General features: G+C 44.7%; 1 protein-coding gene across 1 annotated transcript in view; it reads left to right on the top strand.

The window, feature by feature from the left end:
* The window catches only part of Kdr (kinase insert domain receptor), a 43,527-nt gene extending 22,444 nt beyond the window's left edge, over positions 1–21,083 (top strand). Inside the window, exons 16-30 of the mRNA XM_021650985.2 lie at positions 1,151–1,257; positions 1,686–1,821; positions 2,172–2,276; positions 3,637–3,750; positions 4,240–4,328; positions 4,860–5,013; positions 6,723–6,820; positions 8,965–9,087; positions 9,227–9,338; positions 9,601–9,700; positions 10,082–10,187; positions 11,596–11,747; positions 16,743–16,842; positions 17,332–17,417; positions 19,306–21,083. Of these exons, the coding sequence (XP_021506660.2) occupies positions 1,151–1,257; positions 1,686–1,821; positions 2,172–2,276; positions 3,637–3,750; positions 4,240–4,328; positions 4,860–5,013; positions 6,723–6,820; positions 8,965–9,087; positions 9,227–9,338; positions 9,601–9,700; positions 10,082–10,187; positions 11,596–11,747; positions 16,743–16,842; positions 17,332–17,417; positions 19,306–19,489 (1,766 nt within the window). The 3' untranslated portion in view covers positions 19,490–21,083. The remainder of the gene's footprint in view (positions 1–1,150; positions 1,258–1,685; positions 1,822–2,171; positions 2,277–3,636; positions 3,751–4,239; positions 4,329–4,859; positions 5,014–6,722; positions 6,821–8,964; positions 9,088–9,226; positions 9,339–9,600; positions 9,701–10,081; positions 10,188–11,595; positions 11,748–16,742; positions 16,843–17,331; positions 17,418–19,305) is intronic.
* Positions 21,084–23,670: the final 2,587 nt, after the last annotated feature.

Here is a 23,670-nt window from a genome sequence, read left to right as displayed (position 1 = left end):
CAGATGTTAAACTGAGAATATTCACACATAAACTGGTAGAGACGGTTGAGTCTTTGACCTTTCTTCTTCTCTCACACGAGAAGGATTTTACGTATTTACATATAGATAGAGAATTACTTCCCTGAAAACAGTGGAGAAACCAAATCCACTTACAGATGCAGAGCGTGTCTCCCAACGGGCACCTCTTATTTAACCAACTAATTAATTGCTTGTCTTCTGGCTTCTGGGCCATCCCCCACAGCTCAGAGTTTGCTTTGACTCGCACTGCATAGTGTGAGTGGAGAGATGAGACCCCAAGTGATAATTGTTGTATCCCAATCACCTTGGTGCTAATGACTTGGTGCTGAGAGCCTTCTGCCTGTAATCCTCTACTTGTAATGAGTGCTCTCTTTCTCTCCCATAGCTTTACTTGCCTACCCTTTCCTCCTTCTTATCTCTGTGCTTTCACTCTCTGTCTCTGTCTTTGTCTGTCTGTGTCTTCTTTCTCTCTCTCCCTCTCTCTTCTCCTCTACCTGACTTTTGCCACAGAGGGACAGGATGGAGAATTGGTCAGCTCAATTTGGACAGAACCAGTATAACCCTCAAACAGCCCAACTTTCTGTGTCTCCCAGACAAGTAGCTTAATCTTTCAAATCTTATTTCTTCATCTGCAATCTGAAGGTTATTGAAAAAGCAGAGAAGGGTGACAGACTGAAAGCAACGGATATAGAAGTAGTCATAAGTAGCTGTCTGGGCAAAGGGTCTTGCTTGTCTCTTTGTGTTGTTCCCTTAGCAATCATTTTTCCCATGCCACCCAAGCAAAAACATTGAGTATCAGCACAAAACCAGACTGCATTATCCACGATTAGAAGTACTTTTTTTCCCCAAAGAGTTCTCTTGCCAAACACATCCCCTATGCATTTTTTAAAGACACTTTCTCTGTGATTCCTTGTTTGAGAATTTAATTGCTGCATGTTTTCATGAGTGGTATGCTCCTGTTGTTCTTTGAGAATGCTGTGGACTCTATCCAGCTTAAGGAGTTTGTGGCTCTTGGTCTCTAGGCGTCTTGAAAGTGGATGAGCATGAGGTCTTGCCTTTCACGTCACATTTTAGCACCTTCTACCAAAGGCTGTGGGTTTCCAGTGGTTGATCACTCAAATGTGTCTTCCAGGTGCCCAAGAAAAGACCAACTTGGAAGTCATTATTCTCGTAGGCACTGCAGTGATTGCCATGTTCTTCTGGCTACTTCTTGTCATCGTTCTACGGACCGTTAAGCGGGTAACAGCATAATTTCCCTCCTGTCCCCTGCGTGTTGGTTTTTGTGATTAATGGAACCTGACTGGGCTTCTTTTTGCTGCTTCTTCCCATTGTTATTGGCTCAATGGACACATTTTTATTTCAACACAATAACATTCTTGTCCATTTTCTTTGGATGGACCATGGGCATTAATTGATGGAAGCCACTAGAGGGGTAAAAGGTTTGGACTGTCTGCTGTAATTAAGATTTAGAAACATTATTCCAAACTCATTTTGGAAGCTGAAGAGGCACTAAAGGCAGGGTTATAATGGGACTGCTCTCAAACTCTGTGAGTTTTATTGGAAAATGAGGTATCATGAATGAGGCCCTTATTAAACAATAATAAGTATACAAAATAACAACCAAACAAGAGAAATTGTGTGCAACTGGAAGGATTTCTGCTTTCCAGGCCAATGAAGGGGAACTGAAGACAGGCTACTTGTCCATTGTCATGGATCCAGATGAACTGCCCTTGGATGAGCGCTGTGAACGCCTGCCTTATGATGCCAGCAAATGGGAATTCCCCAGGGACCGGCTGAAACTAGGTGAGCTGTCAACTGCTATTAACATGATAGTGGTTTAACCAGCCTAGCTAACCCTCCTTTAAGACAATGACAGGGATAGTCTATTCAGAGGACATATTCTGATTTATAAATAGTAATACTACCTCTTGACTTTGGTAATCATCCATTTAGCCTTTTAGTAGTAAGAGGCCTGCACCACCATCCAAAGCAGGGTGATTCAGAGAGTAAAAGGAAAAGCCAGAACAAGGGAGTAAAGTGGACTGTGGGTCCAAGTGGGGGTACATCATCTCCTTAAACCAACTGGAATCTTACATATCCCTCTGACAGCGTGACAAAGTCCATTTTGTAATTGCCACTATCATTGGTTCTAGGGAAGCCTCTTGGCCGCGGTGCCTTTGGCCAAGTGATTGAGGCAGATGCTTTTGGAATTGACAAGACAGCAACTTGCAAAACAGTGGCTGTCAAGATGTTGAAAGGTAAGAAGCAAAATGACATTGTGATGTGTCTCTCTCTATCTTGTCCATCATTACCCATGATATGCAGTGGCTCTCTGCCTAGGTGGGCCTCAAAGCCCCTGGCCCCTGGCTTATATTACCTTAGCACAAATAGGAAACAGTTTTCTCCTTTGGAGCCTTATGCAAGAGCTCATGACCTTAGAGCAAGGATTAACTTGCACAATTCTATTTAGTGGTCCTGGTTATATGGGGCAAAACTATCTGGTTCTATTATAATTGTTCCTCAGTGTATTATTATGTGAGATGATTATAAACATTTTAGAAATGAAGGAAGAAGTTCACTATCAGTAAAAATAGCAGAATGCAAAACCATCATGTTCTCAAGAATTAGAATGTGCCAGAGAAGTTCATTTATGGAGATACTTTGCAAAGTAAAAGTGGCTGTGCAAACAGAAAAAGATGTGGGTGTTCTTTTAGAACTAAGCGTCTTCTATATCCTTGACAGTCTGATAAGGCAAGGCAGTGTAGATAAATCCTCTGCTCCACTTGTGACTGCTTCCATGGGGAGATGCTGCTGCTCACCCTTCCCAGTAGGCCTTGCGCCTTTCAAAGCTCCCTTCCTCCATTTGCATTTTCAATCTAGAGGCTAATGGTGTATGTGTGTCTGTGTGTTGTAAAGATGGCCCTGAGGTGGGAACCATGTCTGTGAGTGAGAAGGAAGTGTAAGTCTTAGCCCCACCAGGCTCATGGGCAAATAGCCTTGCTTATCTGCTGATCCTTGTTAAATTACTTATTTTGTACATGCCAATTGTAATATCAATACAAACCCGAGAAAAATTATCACATTTGTTTGTGTGTGTGTGTGTGTGTGTGTGTGTGTGTGTGTGTGTGGTAGTCGGAGGACAACTTGCAAGAGTTAGTTATTTCCTTCTCCCGTGTAGGTACCAGGGTTTGAACTTAGTTGTTAGGCTTGCTGGCAAGCGCCTTTACCCACCAGCCCACTCACTGGTCCCCAGATCTAAGATTATTTAATGCACAGGATTGCTTCTGTGTGGGGAGGCATTGAAATGACCTGGCCCTAAGCAGCCTACTCAACCTGAAATAGAAAAATCCAGTTTTGTATAGAGAGACTGGATGTGAATCCATTGTTCACAGAGCTACAGGAGACTTCCCCTTAGATTCCTTTCAACACCAGTCATTCAAGGTTTCCTTAAAGTGAAGCCTTGATTTCTAATTAAAAAACAAAATCGCCCTTGACTTTCCAGAGCCCACTGTTGCTCTGTTACTTAGCTGCTGCAGTGAGAGTTGCACAGTTAAATGCGTCCGTCATCCGTGGCAATGGCTACACTTAACGGTTTTTGCCTTTACCCTGAATCTGTAGAAGGAGCAACACACAGCGAGCACCGAGCCCTCATGTCTGAACTCAAGATCCTCATCCACATTGGCCACCATCTCAACGTGGTCAACCTTCTAGGGGCCTGCACCAAGCCAGGCGGTGAGTAAATGCCGTGGTTCTGCTTGCCGGGGTTTGGCTGGCAGCTCTCCATTAGTGTCTGAAGCAAGGCTTTGCAGATTCCTGAATGTACTGTATCTCATGGAAATTTAGTAGGCTCTCTAATCATCATCAGTGCTGTAGCATCCTTTAAATTCAAGAATGCTCTCATCTCGGAGGTTTGCTACTTGTATAGTAAGTGTTAGATTGGAAAAATAAGTATCCCCCCAAACCTTGAAAGGAAAGAACATAGGGTCAGCTGATTGCTGATGTTTTGATTATACTTGTAGAATTGTCTTTTTTTTTTTTTTTTAAGAAAAGGTTGCGCTAGGAGGAGGTTGGTGTCAGATGATTTGTACAGCCCTGTTCTAATGAAAGGTTATATGAAGCCTCCTTCTAGCACAGTTTTTGGGCTTATGAGTATGCTAAGCACGTAGTGAGAAATGTTCGTGAAGTACATTTTCCCTGCTCAACACACTTTGTTATTTGCAGGGCCTCTCATGGTGATTGTAGAATTCTGCAAATTTGGAAACCTGTCAACTTACTTACGGGGCAAGAGAAATGAATTTGTTCCCTATAAGGTATGCTGTCTTCCATCTGAGCGCTGGTCATAATGTAAAGCAGAGAAAAACCCAAAGCGGTATGCATGCGTCTTTTAGTTAAAAATTCTTTGCATATTTCCTTGGTTGTTTTAACTACTTCTTTTACCTTCTGGGGATTGTATGATGGTATTCTATTTATTAGGACTTCTAATATGCTATTTTTATGACTTCGGTCTCTTGACTCATTATGATGGAGCTAGATCTGATTAAGGAAAGGGTAAGGCCGAGAGTACACCAGCTCTGGATAAGTGTGTCTCCTCAGCCATATTTGGGTATTTGGCTCTGTGGAAGGGTACTTCCCTCTGTAAAGAGGACGCTAATGGCAGTGTGTCTGAGTACTCCTGGCGCTTACCACCTAACGCTGAAGGAAGCAGACATAGCTTGTCAATGTAGAAGGAACTCTGCTAAAAGCTGCCCCTACCTCCACCCATTTCAACTCAGAGACGGTAGAATCCTACAGACGACCCCCCTTTTGTGTCCGAGGAATTTGCACGTCTTCTTCTTTTCCAGAGCAAAGGGGCACGGTTCCGCCAGGGGAAGGACTATGTTGGTGAGCTCTCTGTGGATCTGAAACGCCGCCTAGATAGCATCACCAGCAGCCAGAGCTCGGCCAGCTCGGGATTTGTTGAGGAGAAGTCCCTCAGTGATGTTGAGGAAGAAGAAGGTACCTTCTTCACTGTCCATGCCTGACACACTCTCTTATAGGAAGATGATGATAAAATAGTCAGTCATGGGGGAAGACTTCATGTTTGAAAGAAATCTGAGTTCCTAGGTAGTGCCAGGCGAGCTTAACTAAAGTATGAAATCCCTAAATAGACAGTAAACTCTTTGCTGGGAGGCAAAGCAGGCTTCTCTGGAGAAGCCTGGGTAACTTGGTGGGCTGAGCTGTCGTCAGCAATCAATTCAATACTCTGCTTTAATACTGGCTCACAGTGTGGAGTGTTATGTTCTGGAAGGGAAAGGGAGCTTTCTGGTGCTTAGCCAGCCTTCTTTGCCATAAGTGGTTCAGACTTAGTAGGTGTGTGCCTCGGCAGCACACAGAGACGCCTTCAGTTCTCTCTACCTAACCTTCTTCTCCAGGATGGATTAGGACACATCTGTTATCTATGATATTTTAGTGTTATTGATGGAGCTAGACTGCAGCCTCACCTCCAATACCTCAGTCAGGTCCAGGACACACTCACTCTGTATCTCCTTTACTCAGAAGGAGCAGGCACATCTGTGTAGGCAAAGAGATGGGACTGCCTTGTGCCCGATGCTCTTGGGAGTGTGAGTTTAGACAAACCCACCCCCACTTTTGTTTCCCCGCCTAAGCCTCCCGATAGAACTTCATCTCACTTCCTTCTTTTAAAAGCTTTGTAGGCAGCTGGTGGCTAGGGCTTAGGCTAGAGGGACATGGGAAAGTTGTCCAGGCCTTATGTTCTGAGGTCTACAATCAAAGGCGTCATGTACCCTCTTGCTCACAAAGGGTAGCCAGTGAGCTGGGAACCCAAGGAATTGTGGAGGGGGCGATGAGATATAAATGTCTTGGGATTGCAGGCCTGGACTTTGCCTCCATTTCTTTATCTGGGAAATGAGGGCTTCACTGTTCCCTGAGAACCCTCTAGCCCTCGCACAAGAATTTATTAAGGAAGAAGTCTTAGCCTTTTAAAAATACTAGGAAGGCTATTGTGACAATTGAGTGTGTGTTTCCTCTGGTCTTGTGTCCAGGAAGGAGACAGTAAGCAAAGCAGTACCTCGGTGTTTATTTGTATTATTTGCACTGTAATAAATACTACCAACTTATGTAAATTCATCTTTCATGTCTGTTGTCACTCACTCCTGTTCTTGGAGGAAAGCCTTCTTAACAGGATAGCTATAATGTGTTTGCCTCCCGTTTTAAGTTTGAAAGTGAGAGAAATAAATCTCTTCCTGGTATTTTTAGTTTTCTGTTGTACACTGTAGTTTGAACTTTGGTCTTTGTCCCAGGACAAAGCCCGGAGAGAAAAGATTTGATGACCCTGAATATTGTTGTTATTTTTAGAATTCTTAATATGAGCTATTGTTTTTTCCTCTGGGTTCATGGGAAACAACAGCTTGAGAGAGCAGACTTTAAAAAAATCTTTCTTCTCTCCCTGCTGTCTGCATTGATTTCACCTCTACTCTCCCTTCTGGGTTTCGGGTCACCATTTGACTAAAATGGAGAAAACGTTACTTTCCCTAAGGAGTACAGTGAAGGTTAATAATTTGGGGTTTGGCAAATGGGCAGGTACTCTGCTTCTGTCTCCTGAAATTGACCCTCAGTTCTTAAATAGATCAGTTTAGTTGACTTAGAAGAGAGCTGCTCCTGACTGGTGGGAATACTCATCCGCATCCTCCTGCCTCATCTTACAGCTTCTGAAGACTTGTACAAGGACTTTCTGACCTTGGAGCATCTCATCTGTTACAGTTTCCAAGTGGCTAAGGGCATGGAGTTCTTGGCATCCCGGAAGGTATGACAGGTCAGGGGGAAGGAAGCCTTCACTTCACATCACAGGCTTAGAAATGAGATAGCCGCTTGTTTGGTTTGGAAAGTCACACACCACTTTTATGATTCTTAAAAGTGTTTCCCCCAGGGGCGGGGAGAGGCTCTATTTCTGCTGATAGAAGGTGGCTAGAGATGTCACGAAATTAATTCATCGAACTAATAATACTCATTGACTAAGTGCTGGGTAGAGTTCTAAGTAACGACCATGGGGAGCCAACCAAGACAGCTCTGCAGCTTCCTGGTGTAACCTATCTGGAAAGCTAAATGGGAATGGATGTTGTGGGATAAAGTACAGCAGGAAGGGCTTGCAGAATACACAGAAATCATGTGTGTGTGTGTGCGCCTATGCCTGCCACATGTGTGCATTCAGTGCTAACAAGGTAGACGAGGAAGTCTTTGCTAAGGACGTGCCACCTGAGTGATCACCTAGGGGAGGCAAGGCATGGAGCCTTATAGATGTCTCGGTGTAGTGGAGTCTATTTTTAATTCATTTCACATTCCTCGCCATCCATCAGAAAGTTGTTTGTTATTTGTGTAATTAGAAGGCAGGAAGGCCCGGCTTCAGATGAGGGCGATTAAAACAGCTAAAATTAGAAACTAGGCCAAACAAAGGCTGAGGTGGGACGTGACAAGTGACAAATATCCCAAAGGTTGTACACCCCGCTGAGGTGGGAGGTCGGTCGGTGGAAGTCACTGGTGACCTTGGGGAGGGGAAGATGCTCAGTAGGAAAGGTTCACGTTATATTTAGGAAAAGGTCTCTGTCAATAACGTGTGTTTGCGGCAGGTTCCTGAGGGAAATCTGCTTCAACATTTTTTTTTGTTTTCTTTATCATTGTAAAGTCCCTTACTCCTCCTCCCCATGTGCGCACACACACTGAAGTTTAGAGTTTCTCACGGCTTCCAGAACCTCTGAATCTTAGACAGTTCTGCCAAATATTTCTTAAACTCCATTTCCCAAGGAGAAGGGAGAGAACCAGGGTTCTCCAGGATCTTCCCAAAGAGAAGGGCCTTGAGTCCCTTTTCAAAGATTGTTATTTTTTAAATACTAGAGCTCAATCTTGAGCCAAGCAGTTCCTCTTGGCAACGAGAAGGGGGGATTGATAGTTAGGGACTGGAGACTGGGGAGCCAGAGTCCTTCTTTTCCCTGGTAACCACCAGGTGATCTTGAATACCACCTGGTTTTCAGCTGAAAAGGGAAGCTCTTTGGTTGAGTACTATCTGCTTTGTGGCCTTTCCTGTTTTACTGACTCACTCTAGACAATGCTATCCTAAATATTCTGGTGCAAGGGAGAATACTATACAGACTTGGGGTGCTAGGTAAGGTAGAGGCAGTGATTATCACCCCTGTGCTGACCTGAGACTCTCATGTAAGCCTTTCCCTCGTGTCCAAGGTTCTTTGAGGTTTATATGCTCTCACAGACAGCACTTAGGCGCTTGGCTGAAAGCTATGACCACAGTGACACAGATGCTTTAGGAGTTGAAAGCCAGGTCAAGAGAGAGGACAAAAAGGAGAGACTACTGGAGGAACCGAAAATCCGGAGGCTTAAAGCCAAGCTCTGGAGCACTTGCCAGTTCACCACAGGGTCTATTCCACTCACATCGGCCAGCCTTGCCTGGGTTCATCTTCACTGTCATTTCAAACACTGTGGAAGCAGGATGAGTCCTGGGTGCTACCTCCAGATCCAGTCCAGCTTTCGTACCAAACAGAAAAGATAGCCAACAAGCCAATGAGAACCCTTGCTTCTGATTTCTACGCATTCCTCCAAAATCAGTCTATTCTGGGATCTCCTTAGTCTACAACCCAGTTTTAGCCACCCAGGGCACAAGCAAAAGGATGTGTGGATGTGATGAGGGACACATCAGATTGTGTCCATGATCAGACTCTATCTTAGTCACGTAACTCCAAAGGCCAGGACTGTTTATGGACTCAGCAGCTGGACGTCTCAGTGGGACACACAGGCTCTCTTCCTGACACAAAATACCACCCGAGTCCGTGCTAATCAGCTGGTTCTCTGAAGAAGGACTTTTTTCAAAAGGATGAAGTCACAAACAGATGTAAAAGAGATTAGCTGTGCGGAGACTTCTCACACATACTGTTCTCTTCACAGTGTATCCACAGGGACCTGGCTGCACGAAACATTCTCCTGTCAGAGAAGAACGTGGTTAAGATCTGTGACTTCGGCTTGGCCCGGGATATTTATAAAGACCCAGATTATGTCAGAAAAGGAGATGTAAGTATCTAAAGATCAACTTTGGGGTCTCCTCAGGTGCAGGATTCAAACTTCGGGGATTTGTGTTTAGAAGTGAGCAGAGTGTTTTCTTTAGAAATCTGCCAATTTGGGTTCTGATATGTGGCTGTCCCCCTCTCAGGCCCGACTGCCTTTGAAATGGATGGCCCCGGAAACAATTTTTGACCGAGTTTACACAATTCAGAGCGATGTGTGGTCTTTCGGTGTTTTGCTCTGGGAAATATTTTCCTTGGGTAAGTCATTTGCTTTGATCCTCTCCTGCGGGGAAGGGGTTGGGGCAAATAAGTTAATAATAACTGATGAGCCTCGTATATCCTTTCCTCTCTATACTTTACCTCCTGCCAGGTTAGAATTTCTTGGAAGGTTTAGATGGTAAAATTGAAAGGACGAGGGGAACAAAAGCTACGTAGGTGATAAGGATGCATAAGAATCAGGTTTAAGGGCTTTTTGTGAGAAAGTCAAATCACACAGTGCTCCTTCCCTGTCTTATTTTAGGTGCTTCCCCATATCCCGGGGTCAAGATTGACGAAGAATTTTGTAGGAGGTTGAAAGAAGGAACTAGAATGAGGGCTCCTGACTACACCACCCCAGAAATGTAAGACCCTGGGAAGCCTCCTTCTTCCTTTTCTCACAGATTCTTCCCACAAAGAAGGCAACGAGGCCCTCCATTGTGTGCATCTACGTCATGGCCTACTTTGTGTCCAGCTCTTTCTTTGAGGCTCAAAGCGCTGTCATCGAATTACGTGTTACTTACACCAGAGAGTTTTATTAAAGGTTGATAAAGAAGGTGTGATAAAGAAGATCTTTTGACAGATGGTCGCAGTTCTGAGTGTGTCTGTATCGCCTATAGTTTTACATCTCTCCTTAGCATCTCAGCTCTTGGCAGGCTCATTGCTTCTCGCTCGAGAGCTTATTTGTGGCCCTTATCTCTTGGAAGAATGGCATAGTTAATGAAGCCAGTGTCTTGCTTGTCTAGGTACCAGACCATGCTGGACTGTTGGCATGAGGACCCCAATCAGAGACCCTCGTTCTCAGAGTTGGTGGAACATTTGGGAAATCTCCTGCAAGCAAATGCTCAGCAGGTTTGTAACCATCCATGTGAGAAGCTTCTACAAAGAACCCTCAGGTTGAGGGTCTGGGTTCTAACACTCCGCTGCCTTAACACTGACAGAGTACCACGTCATACGCTTGGCCACTGAAAAAGGAGCCTCTGTCCTCTGGTTCTGAGCGATAATGCTTCCTAAAAGCTGCAATTGTTCTTAAGACTGATGAGATCCTAATTCATGCCTTGAGAATAGAAGACTCTAATCCATTCATAAATTGCAGGAGCCTGATCTCTCCTTCTGCCATGTGGGGCCAGGAGATCCAAGTCATCAGGCTTGGTTAAAGATGCCTTTACCCACTGAGTCATCTCGCTGGTCCCCACCTACTTATTTCTGTGTTGTGTCTTCAAATGTTCTTCTGAAGTTAAAAAAATATCTGTTGACGGTGATGGTGCATGTCTGTAATCCCAGCATTCTTAAGGCTGAGACAAGAGAATCATGAGCTTGAGGGCAGCTTGGGCAACACAGAGAGAACACCCCAAAAAACAAACCAACAAGCAAAACAAAACAAAAAACCAAATCTGGTTGATTTACAGATGATCAGAAATGGAAAGAATTTCAAGTAATTTTTAGTAGATTTTACAGGCGAAGCCAAAACAAACCAAATATGCAAATTATGCAAAACCATGACTTTGGCCCCTCTTGGTGAAATGTCTCAATCCAAGGACAGCTCCACAACAGAGCTCTGCCCTCTTTTTGCTAAAGACTTCATCCCTGCTTCGTGTCCCTTACTGTAGTGGGAACCAGTTGCTTTCTTTTTCCTTCTGAACACTTGAGGGTCAAAACCATTTTCATCAACAAGCCTTCCAAACATTTAAGTGTATCAGATCATCATGTTTTTCGTTTTTCTTTTTTTTTCCTCTTGAGAAATAACATCACACTGCATCACCCTTTCCCAGAATTCTTATAATCCTGCTGTTTACTGCTTTTCTCTTTGCCGCCTTCTGCTTTTCCATTGCCTCGGAATGCAGAGGCGCTGGTGGAGGAAGGATGCTTTGAAGGCCTGGCTCCCGTGGAGGTCTTTATGGAGAAATGATTTCTGGGCTTTGTGTTCTCACATATCACATTGGTGCTTGCAGAAATTGTGACAATCTGCTTCCTTAGATTGCCACAGCCATTGCCTGCTTTGTCTTCATGGCAACCACGGCCTCTTGTCCCTTTACTAGTCCTGTTTTCACTTGGTCCCTTTATTAACCTTCTTCCACACATCCCTTTCAAGGGCCCTTTTGTTTCTACCCACCCTTTTCCAAGACAGTCCTGAAGTCTTGTGTTCAGACACGAAAGTAGCACGCTCACACCAAGATGACCCCCCTGCCCTTTGTTTTTCATGAAAAAGCCCTTGAAGGACAGCAGCCATAACAATAGCATGCTGTGTTTATTGTTTCAGGATGGCAAAGACTACATTGTTCTTCCAATGTCAGAGACACTGAGCATGGAAGAGGATTCTGGACTCTCCCTGCCTACCTCACCTGTTTCCTGTATGGAGGAAGAGGAAGCGTGCGACCCCAAATTCCATTATGACAACACAGCAGGAATCAGGTACTGGATGTGGCCAGCATCCCCCTTAGTGGGGCTTCAAGGCCATGGCAGAGGTGGGGGTGGGGAGGAAGAGGCTTTGTTAGGCTGTCACATACTACTCTAGCTAACCGACATTCACAAAGGCAGTGCTCCCCAAAAGGTCTGGAGAGCTGAGCCACCTCGCGTCTGTGGCCCATGCTGCTGGCACAGTCCTGCCTTTAAGAATTCTAAGCCTGTGGGAGCAAATAACTAACATGCCACAGTCCATTAATCTCCAGGAAAAATGAAAAGAGAGAGAAAGGGCCATGTTACCGAGAAATCTGTATTAAAATGGTCCCCGTGTACACTTTTATTAAGACGAATTAAATGGCTCAGGAAAGACTCAGGAAGGAGGAGCTGTGTGGGAATAGGAAACATACCGAGGGCTGCCTGGTGTGGGCACAGGATGCCACAAGCTGCGTCCCGAATGGAGTCGCACACTGCATCTCAGACATTTCTCCCCAGTCTGAGTGTCAGCATGGCACTTACCTAATGGGATGCTTGAGTTTATTTAGAACAAATGCCATGCAGTCCAGTCCTGGTCTGCGGTGGGCTCTGCAGGCAGCTTTCTATGTTCTCAGTTTAATACCTGCACATGTGCACATGGTTGGGATCGTGTTTGCCTTTCCTAAGCACACGACAACGCTGTTTTGCTTTGGGTATTGTCCTGCAGCCAGATGCACTGGTAGCATGGGTGCAGCCTGTCTTTCTGAGTGTGCCCAAGCTGCAGGAAGAAAGTGTGTGTGTGTGTGTGTGTGTGTGTGTGTGTGTGTGTGTGTAGGGGGGCGTTGGCCCCGTTGCTATGCTGCAAGGCCTAGAGATGTTTTACCCTGAGGGTTCCTGAATAGCAGGAATCCTGAACTACAGAAAGAGAGTGCAGGAGAGAGAGGAGGAGGAAAAGAGAACGGAGAGTAGAGGGAGAGACTGAGAGACTTAGATGTCAACCAGCAAGCTACCATTCCTTTATAACAAGAGCAGTCAATGCTTTCTGAAGAATTTTTTTGTGCATATTATCAGATTCTTGTCTAGATGAGAACTTGGGAAAGACGGAAACTCTCATCTAGATTGGATGCAGAACATAGGTGTCAGCTTAAGCACCTGGGCAGTGCAAACTATTGTGATTAAAGATATAGACGTGAGAGCTTGGTATCACCAGGTATGAAGCCTGGCCTGCCTTTTAGCAGGTAGGTAACAAAGTCCCAACTTGTTTACCACCACTCCCCCCTCAACACACAGACACACACACACACACACACACACACACACACACACACACACACAGACACACACACACACACAGACACACACACACACACACAGACACACACACACACACACACACACAGACACACACACACACATACACATATCTTTGTCAAGCAAGGCAACACCACTGTGTTTGTGAGGAGCTGCTTGGAGGATTACATACCATAATGAATTTCTAAGTGCCTGGCACTTGAAGGCACTTCATAAGGGACAGCTGTGAAGAGAGTCGCTTCCTGTCCTGCCCCTGAGCTGAATCCACCTCCTCTGATTCCCGACTTAGCTCCACTTACCCTCCTTCCAAGGAGAGGTTTGAATCTGAAGTTTGGAAGCGAAAGTCCCATGTGTGCAAATTTCTAGTTCAAGTTCAAGTTCTGGCTCCTGGCATGAGCATTGCTCCTGCCATGCTTCATTGCCTTCTCCTTAATGAGAGAGCCATTTGATGTCATACTGTCCCCTTCAGTGCCCTGTGATCAAGCAGGGAAGAGTTCAGAGCTGGAGCACTTGGCTTGCTGGTTTCTTTAGATCTGGTGCTAAGCAGGAGATGGAGTCATGAGTGTTTGGGTGATGTGAATGTGCCAATGTGAAGCTGGGTCTAAAAAGGGACTGCTAGCACTTATCCCCCGAAGTGTGGACAAATGTGACACTGCTTTTAGCCCAGCCAAGCCTGGCTCAGGTTTTTCTGCCTGTGAGCTTTGAAGGAGCCTTCCCGGGCTAGCTTCTATTTTAGCTATCCATAAACTAAAAAATAAACCAGAAATTGGAAGCTTTTTGTCTGCATCGCCTCTCACCTCCCCTGTTTTTCTTTTTTATAGGAACAAAGGCCTCTGTTGCCTTACTGTGGTCTGAGTTAAAGGTGGTGCAAAACAGAGGTGTGGGCACGCCGTAGCCGGTGGTGTGGGGCTCTCGTGTGGTTAAGCTTCTCTAGGGAAAATTCACTGAGGCTAGTTCATGGCTCAGGGCATGCTCTATCTATTTTCACGCTTCCAGCCAAGTAGAAAAGCTGAGTCTTTCTCGCTTTGCTTCCCCCTTATACTTTTCATCTCTACTGCATTATAAATAGAGTTGGGCAAGGACATCACCGTGGGAGACAGCCTCTTGATTTGTTGCCCCTTTAAACTATTTTTAAAATATTTGTTCAACAGTTATGTAGAGAAGAGGCTGGGAAGTGGGGGCGGGGAGGGCCACTTATGTCTAGACTTAGCTTTGTCTCCAATTTCCCCCTTGGATCATCCCTGGCCCCAAGTGTGCATGCTTCCCTCAAGAAAACTCGTATTCAGAGGCTCATTTCTCTTGGAGGGCAGTGTGTGGACCATCTGTGGTTGCTCTGTCATTTCCTCTGGGAGTTTCACCTCCCATTCCAAGCACTTTATCAGAGATTTCTTTGCAGTTCTCTCCCAGAGCAAGGCTTTGGTACATTCTATTTTCCTCTTTTTGATTAATTACTAGTGGTAATTAAATACTCATGGTGGAGTGATGCCTGGGAAAGCCTGCTGGCTGTTTGGCTCTTCCTTGATTTGGCCATTATGTTAGATTACTTGAAATGGTGCTATTCTTTCTTCACCTTTCATGTGCTCCACACGCTGTACCGACTCCACTCACCCACTCACCCCAGCGTACATGTGGGAACCAGAACAATGCTATGAGTGTAGTGAGTGCTTACTAAAGACTTGAGTGGCATGTCTTCAACTTTCTTCTTGATTTTCTATCCTGATACTCCAGGAAGTCAGTGTCGCATGGGGGTGAGGAAAAACAACCCCATGTGGGTTTTAGAGCCTGCAAACTTAAAGTGTGGGTCCTACTTCATCTGCCACTTTCTCATTGAGTTTTGGGTTTGTTTTGTTTTGTTTTGTTTTGTTTTGTTTTTTCATCTCCCAGTGGGAAGTAATGAGAGTTCTGTTTGGGAGATCGTGGGAGGAGATGAGAGATATTGGAAAATACTTTGTCATTTGTGAGGGACCATACTGTTCTTTTTTGTTTTGTTTTGTTTTGTTTTAAATCACTGGGCTCAGTATTCAAGGCTCCGAGTCCACTGAGGTAGCTACGTACTACCCATGGCTCCTAACTCTGCTTGGTTTCCCGCCTCAGATAGCAATGGAATCCAGGCACTGCTCCAAACTTTATATGCATTCCCTTTCTTTAATCAGATCTGTTGCTTTCCGCTAGATAAGTGTGAAGTCTCCTAATGGGCTTCACTGCCTCTGTTCTTATCCTTCTCATTCACAGACAGCTTTTTCTAGGAAGCATATCCAATCATGCCAATCCCATGCTTGAAACTTTTCGGTGGCCCTCACGGGGATAGCCTAAGATTCTCACTGTGTGATTTTGGAGAGAGTACTGTGACAGGATGCCATGAGGAGATGTCTGAGGAGCATTCAGCTCTACCCCTGACCTGTGGTAGATTCCCAAAGGTCTGAACGAGTGAATAATCATGATACAAGCCATCTTTGACCGTCACTGCTTTAAAGGACTGGAGTTAGCAGGAAATGGGCTTTGCTTGCTCCCAGTATCACATGTTCTCTTTCCTGTGGAGTCTCCTGAGTGAGGGTGTCACTGGGAACCTCATCCTCTCCTCTGTGTTGGGAGGAAACAACCTCTTGGGGAAGAGTAGAGATGCTCAGGTTCTATTCTTCAACTCTGACCCAGCATCTATGCACTGGGCCAGCAGGCTTGCTTGTCATGGGACAGGGGTGAAGAATATGTTTATGCATTGACACTTCCTGTTAAAAGGACTTCTCTTACCTCCCCATTGGGCTGCCAAGAGGTTTTGGTAGGCTCTCTGAACTCCTGTCAAGTGGCAGGGAAGAGAAGCCCTCAGGGAGAGGTGATGTGTTGTCTGACCTTCTTTGAAGGTCTTCTGGAATTCAAAAGGGGGAAACAAATGCTGGCTGATAGAGTTTTGTGCTTGCTAAGAACACCGAACCTGACCTTTCCTGAGCTGTTCACCTTCCCTGCGTCCCTGTATGCTACAGAATAGCTACTGCCTAAATGCATTTAAGACGGCGCAACAGAGCCATGGCTCCTTTGTATGGTCAGGGTTAGACTCGAAGCTATGCAGAGGGTCTTGACACTCTGAAGCCACTATTCTTTTCTGAAATAGGCAACCATGTGGGATAAAAGCATGGCTGGGTAAGACTCAGCCCATCTCCCTCCGTGCCCTAGATCTGTATATCATGTAGAAGGAAGAGCTGACTCGAGAACACTGCACTGGACACATTATCCCTTAGGGAGGCCAAAGGTGCTTTCTCTTCTGAATCTACCCTGTGAACATGGTGTAGGAGTCTTTTTTTTTTCTTTTTTTCTTTTTCTTTTGGAGATGGCTAGAAAAACGGGAAACATGGCAACAGTACCCCCAGAGCTCGCTGGAGGAATCCCGTCCAGTCAGGGCCCTGCAGAAGACAGCTGCTGTGGAGTCAGCAGCCATTGTCCGTAGCTCAGCACTGGGCCTCAGAAGTATGATTCAAAGGCACAAGGTCTCCTTTACCCCTCTCAGTTATATTATACTTTTAAATGGACTTTCACAGGAAATTAAGTTTTCCATGTGTGCTAGCAAAGAACTTTTTTTTTTTTAATTTGTTTTTCTTTTACCAAAGGATGTTTTGAAGGTTGCTATTAAACTTGTGGTTGAAAGATAATGAACTTAGGTATCACTTGAGGCATTCACAGCCAAATATACCGCCACTCAAATACAAATAAATATTTGTTCTCTTACAGTCATTATCTGCAGAACAGTAAGAGAAAGAGCCGGCCAGTGAGTGTAAAAACATTTGAAGATATCCCATTGGAGGAGCCAGAAGTAAAAGTAATCCCAGATGTAAGTACATCTTTTATAAATACTCGTAGAAATAATACTCTGGGTGGAATACTGGCTAGATAAATATTAGCCTAAGCATTTGAGTCTTGGAACCTCCCTCATTAAAGCTGTCCTTGAGGGCATGTGCCATGAGGTCATTATGGAGATGAATCATGGGTTTTGCCATAAGAAAGGCACCTGGACCAAGGTTCAAGATAGTCTAACCGTATGCCTAACTTCGCTCAAGTGCAAATGGTGTCCACGCACAGAGAGAAAGGGACCCCAGCATGCTCGGCTGCTGTAGGCTTTTCCTCTCTCCCTAACCTGGTCTGCTTCCTGGAAACCTAAGTCTGCTTCCTGGGAGCCTTTGCTTCCTTTGTGGCCTGTGCAGTCTCCGGATGCCATGCTCTCTCCCTCCTTGGTGGGACACTGAATCCTATTGTCTGCTAGACAGACTGAGCAGTGAGGCCTGTGTACATTCACTGTGTCATCTCATTGTCTTTTAAAAAGGACAGCCAGACAGACAGCGGGATGGTCCTCGCATCAGAGGAGCTGAAAACTCTGGAAGACAGGAACAAATTATCCCCATCTTTTGGGTAAGACTTGGCCAAATAAAAAAAGACTATTTCAATAGGATTGTGTTTTTGTTTTGTTTTGAGACAGGTTTTCTTTGTGTAGCCTTGGCTGTTCTGGACTTGCTCTATAGACCAGGCTGGCCTCGAACTCACAGAGATCTGCCTGCCTCTGCCTCCCAAAGTGCTGGGCAGGAATTGTTTAAAGGACCTAATAAAGATATTCAGTGTAAATGCAGTTTCCCCATTTTGGTGCCTGTGAAGGTTGATGACATTAATATCCTTAACTAGCAATTTAATTAAGAACTGAAATAAACCAAGGAATGAAATCGATAAGTCTGAAAAAAACACCTGAGGTGAGTTAGAGTATTTGGTCACTTTCTAGTAGGCAAATTTGTGAAGGCTATGGGACTTCCAAGTACAGTGACATGAGTCACCATATCGACTGTGATCAGTGGTTTCTATGGTGCTGGCCAGACAGCAAAGACGCAAATACCGTGCTTGTGAAGAGATCAGATTTTGCAGACTCTGGAGTGTTATCAAACCTGTTATCAAACAAGTGTTATCAAAGCTTAAATGACTTTATCCATGATTTAGAATGAGGATGCGAAAATAGCTACCTTTATTTAAAAAATACCACTTATTTAATATATTTAGATGTGATTGTTTGAATCATTGCCTCTTTGTTTGTGGGAAAAGTATTAAATTTGATCTCAAGCATATTCCTCCCTCGAAGCTCAACAGGAATGTGCTGTTGCTTTGAATTAGTGTACCTGATTTAAACATGAAAAAAATGTATGAAAATTTATAGTCATAAGAATAATGGGATAATAGTAGTTATTTACCTGACAGCAGGTTCATTCTAGGTAAGAACACAAAAGATTTGATCTACATAGAACAGAACTGAATCCCTGTGGGTTTTTGAGTGATGCATATACTCTAACAACTGTAACAGGAAACTCTGCTGTTTCCTTTAAGGCCCCAGGAGAAATCAGGAGCACCAATAATATGTGTCTTCACTGACTCAAACCACACTTACTCAGACCCACTAGGTGGCCAACATCATGCCATTGTTTGAGACTCATACTGGTTTTGGTCTGTGGAGTGAGGAGTTGGATAGAAAGGGGGGGAAATGTATTTCTAGTTCTTTGAAACTACTTTAAACCATACCCGAACACAGAGTAAATAGACTCTTTTTGTGTGTGTGGTTTTTATTATGAATAACAAGGGTAAGGCTCCTTGAAGGGCAAACCCCGAGCTTTTTAGTCCACACATTTTTCTTAGTTTTTACATGATTACTATGTCTCTGAAAACATTCTCCAGTTGCTGCTGAGTGACTGAATCCCCAATTTGTCCAAAGAATGTGGTTTTGATGAGTAAAAAACGTTTTTGACATGCCCGGCTTGACTGCACACGCTCTCCCAGGTTACTTTATCTTTCCCCCTTTACAAATTCATTAACATCTTCTATGAGCCACGCCGTCCTCCAAATGACCAAACGGGAAAGACACAAATGAATTTTTTTTTTTACCATCCCGATTTCATTTAATATCGTGAAAGAGACCCCTTGGCTCCTGTCGCTGTATACAAACTTGTCAATCATCAAGGCTGTAAAACTGTTCCGTTGGTTGGGAACGCTGCATACCTTGGCAGACCTGCCTTTTATCTCATGTCAGGCTTGAAAGACTTGGACCTGAATAAGAGGACTTATCTGCAGCTACTACCGCAAGCTAGTACCTGAAAGTAGACCTTGTCTGAGTAAACCCGACAGGCTGATTAGGGGATGAGAGATAGGGGCTGGTGTCCCTGGAGGAGGAGTTTCCACCTCCTTGGAGCTGAAGACTGGGTGAGTGTGAAAAGCCGAGGCCCCGTCCCTTCCTCTTCAACTCATTTGGTTGCCATTTCTTCCACAGGGGAATGATGCCCAGTAAAAGCAGGGAGTCTGTGGTCTCAGAAGGCTCCAACCAGACCAGTGGCTACCAGTCTGGGTATCACTCAGATGACACAGACACCGCTGTCTACTCCAGTGACGAGGCAGGACTTTTAAAGCTGGTGCATGCCGACTCTGGGACCACTTTGCGCTCACCTCCTGTTTAAAAAGGAAGTGTCCCCACCCCGACCCCCACCCCCATCTCCTGGAAATCATGTGAGAGGTGCTGCTCAGATTTTCAAGTGTTGTTCTTTCCACCACCCGGAAGTAGCACATTTGATTTTCATCTCAGAAGAAGGACCTCAGGCTGCAAAGAGCTTGTCCTCAGGGCATTTCCAGAGAAGATGCCTGTGACCCAAGAATGTGTTGACTGTACTCTCTTCTCCATTCATTTAAAAATCGTATATAGTGTACCCCTTAAAACAAAAGACATTCAAACAGTGGCTTTGTCCTCCAAGAAGTAGCCGTACTGGGGCAATGGACACCTCTGTGGAACTGGGTGCAATGTCAGTGCTTTGTGTGTTGAAGATGGGTGAAATGCCTAAGAGCTGAGTCTACCTAAAAGGCTTTGTTGAGGATGTGGGCTACCAGCCAAGTGTAAAGTGCGGGATGTGGACAGGTAGGAAGGAAGGCACAAGCTTGCCTGGAGAGCGGCTGGAGCCTTGCACACACATTGTGTTGGCTCTGGCGGAGGTGGGCATGTGGCCTGTCAGGAAACGCAAAGGCGGCCGAGGCTCCTGGTTTTAGAAGGTTGCGTGCTCTTCACAGTCGGGCTACAGGCGAGTTCCTTGTGCTGTTTCCTACTCCTAATGAGAGTTCCTTCCGGACTCTTACGTGTCTCCTGGCCTGGCCCCAGGAAGGAAATGATGCAGCTTGCTTCTCATCTCCCAGGCTGCGCCTTAATTCAGAACACCAAAAGAGAGGACACTCGCAGAGGCTCCCCGTCCTGTGAAAGGGCTTAGCTGTTAGTGCACAGTGCAACTCAGGGTCTCTGCTGGGTGGACACCCCCATGTCTGCCCCGGTGGCAGCGTCTGAGGCCAACTGCGGCGGGTTCTGTGTCAGCTTGTATTGCAAAAGGCTCAGACAGGATGTATCCATTTGTTCCTCCTCTAACCCCACTCCGCACTCACCCCCGAATTCTCAGTATTTTAGCTTTGTGGCCTCTCGATGGCAGAAAAACCTTAATTGGTTTGTTCACTCTCCCGATAAATCAGCACTAGCCAGATTTCAAAATTACCTTAGAGCAAGGTTCTAACAACATCTACTGTATCGTATAGAAAGTTAACATATTAAGCTATGTCTACTGGATTTTCCCCCCCTTGGGCTTACGTTTTTTCAAAAAAGAAAGAAACTGTACTTTTCATTTGGTACCATAGTGTGAAAAGCTGGGAACAATGACTGTAAAACATGCTATGGCACATATATTTATAGTCTGTTATGTAGAACAAATGTAATATATTAAAACTTTATATTATATATAATGAACTTTGTACTATTCGCATTTTGTATCAGTGTTATGTAGCATGACAAAGATTATAATGTTTTCACCAGTGGATGCCATTTTATTAAAAACATTTGAAACACTCGAAGGAATCCTCTCACGGGGATGTGCAGCTATCATTTCTCTCATCTCAAACGGAGGAGGAGGAGTCAGATATAATGTGAGTGCATTCTACTTTTCCTCATTCTCTATTCTTATAAAGAATATTTTCATCAAATGTTTATATGCTTTATAAACCAATAAATGTATTCTGAGTAAAGAGGTATCGTGGTATCGTATTATCTCAACTCTTTTGTGTCCTCTTCCCGCCTTGTCTTCATTACAATCATAATTCATACAGAAATGCGTCCTTGTCACATCCCAGGCACTGATGAGATTGTTAACACATGGACTGAGACTCGCAGTGCCGTGGCCTCCCAGTGAACCCCCGAGCTCGCTCGGACAAGTGGCCGATGCTGGATGCAGGGAGCAGATACACGGGCTGCAGGAATGCTTCATGGTCTGGCTAAGGTCAGAGTGTGAGATCCGTTATTGACATTCTGAGTGACTACTTTGGCCTGAATTCAAAGAGCAAAGCAAATCCCTCACACCAGTAAGTATCCACACAATGCCCCCTTCAGGGGTGCCAAATACTGTTTGCTTGCATTCTGAGGAGACAGGGTCTTTAGCCCAGGCTGGCCTCCAACTGCCCAAGTAGCCAAGGATGGTATAGAATTCTGATTCTATTCCCCGCACCTCCACAGAGCTGGGATTCTAGGCATCCTCCACCATATTTGGATTATTTAATTTTTTTAAATTATGTTTTCATCCACCAGAGATTTCATACATGGAACAAAACAAGGTCTATTTTTTTTTTTTTGCAAGCAGTTTGTCAAACATGGAAGTTCCACTTCTGAAATCCAACTCTTGCCCCTGTAGCTGGAGAAATATCCTACTTTCATTACTTTCCAACCCCTGCCATTTTGCTGTGATATCCTCCCCAACTCTATGATGAAGGAAGTAGCTTGTGCGTGGGTGTGTCCCTAACAGCCAGGGACTCTGGCTGGGATCTGTGAACCAGAGGCCCACGGGGCGTTCCTCACCCCTCCTTTCACCCAACCTCTTCCGGCAACTGAATGGAGAGTCGGGCAGAAAGACCACAGAGAAAATCAGGGTTTTCTTCACTTTAGGGGGGTAAAAAAAATGGTCTGTTTCTCACAAGTGGCTCCTGGCATTGTTTCTGATGTCGGGACTTTGGATGCAAGTGAAACTCCCCGGTTTATGAAGAATGCTTCTCTGACCTTGTGCAGAATGATTAGAGGTGAGGCTTGTCCTCCATCTTCCACGTGTTGTTTTTTGCTGCTTTCCCCCTCCTCTCCTGCCCCTTCATTGAAGAAAAAAAACAGCAGTGAGTGGCCGTTTAGAGTGCTTTTTGCTTGGTCTTCAGTTCAAAACTTTAATTAGAAGCATTTGATATGTTGAAGCAAGGCTTTGCTTTTACCCCCAGGGGCCTCTGTCCTCCTTCCTTTATGTCCTTCACTTGATCTTCCTCCCAATGTCTTCTGTCTGCTCACCTTCCATTCCTCTGTCCACCTGCCTCCTCATAGCCTATGCTCACCTGCAGCTATCTTTCTACTTTCCAGCATCATGGGAGATGAGAAAGCTGTGAGGAGGTTCGGGTTTCTGATCCCCGGGTAAGCTTCCTCATCCATGCACCATTACTTTGTCCTTTGCAATGAAAAGAGAGAAGGAAAAAAGCCATAGCCTACGGCCTTGAAGTAGCTAACTTAACACAAGTTTTCTGTCTCTCTTGGCATCTTCCGCTATCCACATTTAGGAGTAATGGGCATGTCTGTATTCTTGGATACTCCGTGAGCACAGCTCAAAGGGGCTGAGATTCCACTTTTATAAAATTGTGCTTTTGGACTACAGGGATAACTAGCACTTGGCTAAGAGTGCTTGTTGTTCTTTCAAAGGACCTGTGTCTGATAACCCAGCACCCATGTCTAATAACATCAGCTTCAAGAGACCTGACGTCCTCTGAGGACAGCTGAACACATATGGCATACACCTACACAGACACATTAATAAAAAAAAAAACAATTAAAAAATTAAAATTGCACTTTTTAAATGAAGCTTTTCTGTGTGAAGGAGGTAGACATAATCAAAGATTTGTATAAATTTTGAGAACATCTTAAGTTCGGTTCTGGGAAAAGATGCAAGATGAAATAAAGTTGTTTGCTCTGTCTTTGACTAGGCTGGAGAAGAGTGATGGAATCCGGGAGGGGCATGGAGAGGTTTTCCCAGCCAGGCTGGCCTGCAGTCCTGGAGCTGACGTGGTAGACACACCATTACCAGCCCAGGAGAAGGCGGACTCAGAGATAAGGGCATGGAATTAGGAGAAAGTGCTTGAGCCAGAACTACTGATAACACAAAGGTTGAAATAAACTGTCACCAGCATCAAGTAAATGTCCTTAGAAGACACTGAGGTATAGTTGTTAAGGTTTATCGCTATAACATGGAACTTTTAACTTCTTGGTACCTCGAAAATAAAGTTTAAATTTGAAGACATAGAGAGACGATACATATCTTAATGTTTTATTCCAGCTTATTTTTTATGAAAAGTAATTAACAACGTAGGATGAATGGATTTGATGATGACAGTGAGCTCCTGAACATTATTTGTGTGAGTTCTCAAAATTTAGACACCTTGTCAAGGAAAGGGGGTAGAGAGAGAGGAAAAAAAAACCCACTAGCCTCTTCTCTAGTTTTGCTCCAATTTTATTCTTTCTTTTCCCTTTTTATAGTAGATGCTATTTTAAGAGACCTCTTTTCCATTTTCTGTTACTACAGCTGAATACCACAGA

Source organism: Meriones unguiculatus, chromosome 3, assembly GCF_030254825.1.
Source record: "Meriones unguiculatus strain TT.TT164.6M chromosome 3, Bangor_MerUng_6.1, whole genome shotgun sequence".
Classification (NCBI taxonomy): domain Eukaryota; kingdom Metazoa; phylum Chordata; class Mammalia; order Rodentia; family Muridae; genus Meriones; species Meriones unguiculatus.
This window is presented reverse-complemented; position numbering and strand designations above follow the sequence as displayed.